Here is a 1274-nt window from a genome sequence, read left to right as displayed (position 1 = left end):
GAGAGTTGATTTTATTTCATTGCCATTGGTGTATTCTTTCTTCCTATCTATTTAAAGTGAGCATATGTGTAGGATATGCCTCCCAAGAGAAAGAGTATCGAAGGGGATGATAGGGCCCCTACTACCGATAAGACTGCTAAGGTTGTGGACGAATTCAGTAAGTTATTAAAAGAGCAAGCAAAGGTCCATGGTGAGCAAATTCAACAGTTATTGAGCATGCAAACTACGATCCAGGGTCGTGGCCAAGGAAGAGGTCAAGGCAGAACGGAAAGTCTTGAAGGTGGTATGATCGTTTCAGGCGTATGAACCCTCCGGAGTTTATCGGTGGTCCTGATCCACTAATGGCTCTGGAATGGATCAAGTCATTGGAGGCCATATTTGATTACTTGAAGTTCACTGACCAAGAGAAGGTAAGTTGTGCTGTATTAATGTTGGTCAAAGCTGCTCGTATCTGGTGGGAAGCCACCAAGGTGATAGTTAATGTTCAAGAACTAAAGTGGAACGAGTTTAAAGATTTATTCTATGTGAAATATTTCTCAAGGGAAGTCCAAGCCAAGAAGGTGAAGAAATTTCTTGAATTGAGGCAAGATGCTATGTCTGTTACTGAATATACTTTAAAGTTCGAGGAAAGATGTGTTTTTGTTCCTTTTATTGCTGAGAATGATAAGGATAAAGGAGAACATTTCCTTCGAGGTTTGAAGCCAGAGATTCGAAGAGATGTTCATATGTCCAAAGTGGTGAAATATCAAGACATAGTTGAGCGAGCTTTGCTTGCTGAACATAATGAGCAAGAGATTGAGAGACAAGAAGGCAAGCTTTCGAAGCTAGAGGTCAAGGTGCAAGTGCAAATGTTCGTGGTGGCCACAAAGGTAAAGGTAAGATGGAGCAGTGTTCTAAACCTCATGTGACTTCTTCTGATATTAAGCGTCTGGTGTGTCCTATGTAGAACCCGTAAATTAGACTACGTATAAGCCATGTATAATTCTAGTATTTAAATTAAAATGATTTTATTGCATGAGTATTTAAATTCTTTTCTTTAAATTTGATGAGTTATTTTACGCAGTATTTTAGTTATTATCTTTTCAATTAAATAAGTGAGGCCAGACCGGAGTTGGAGTATGAAGATAAAATTTAATATTAAGAAAATATTCTTAGAACTTATTTAAGATAAAGAATAATTTATTCTAATGAAAAATAATGTTTAAGGATTTATTTAAATAACTTTAGATAAGTAGTAAATAAATTCTTTATGTCCAATAATTTAATTAAAAACC

At 36.1% G+C, this 1274-nt stretch overlaps 1 protein-coding gene across 1 annotated transcript; it reads left to right on the top strand.

Moving 5' to 3' along the window:
- Positions 1-302: 302 nt before the first annotated feature.
- LOC140967932 (uncharacterized) lies at positions 303-875 on the top strand (the record flags this gene model as incomplete). The annotated part of the gene is made up of 1 exon (XM_073428730.1): positions 303-875. A coding segment is annotated over exon 1 (573 nt), but the record flags the coding sequence as incomplete, so codon positions are not given.
- Between the last annotated feature and the right edge of the window lie 399 nt (positions 876-1274).

This window comes from Primulina huaijiensis, unplaced genomic scaffold (assembly GCF_012295235.1).
Source record: "Primulina huaijiensis isolate GDHJ02 unplaced genomic scaffold, ASM1229523v2 scaffold30277, whole genome shotgun sequence".
NCBI classification, from domain to species: Eukaryota; Viridiplantae; Streptophyta; class Magnoliopsida; order Lamiales; family Gesneriaceae; genus Primulina; species Primulina huaijiensis.
The sequence above is the reverse complement of the archived record's forward strand: the minus strand, read 5'-3'. Positions and strand labels throughout refer to the sequence as shown.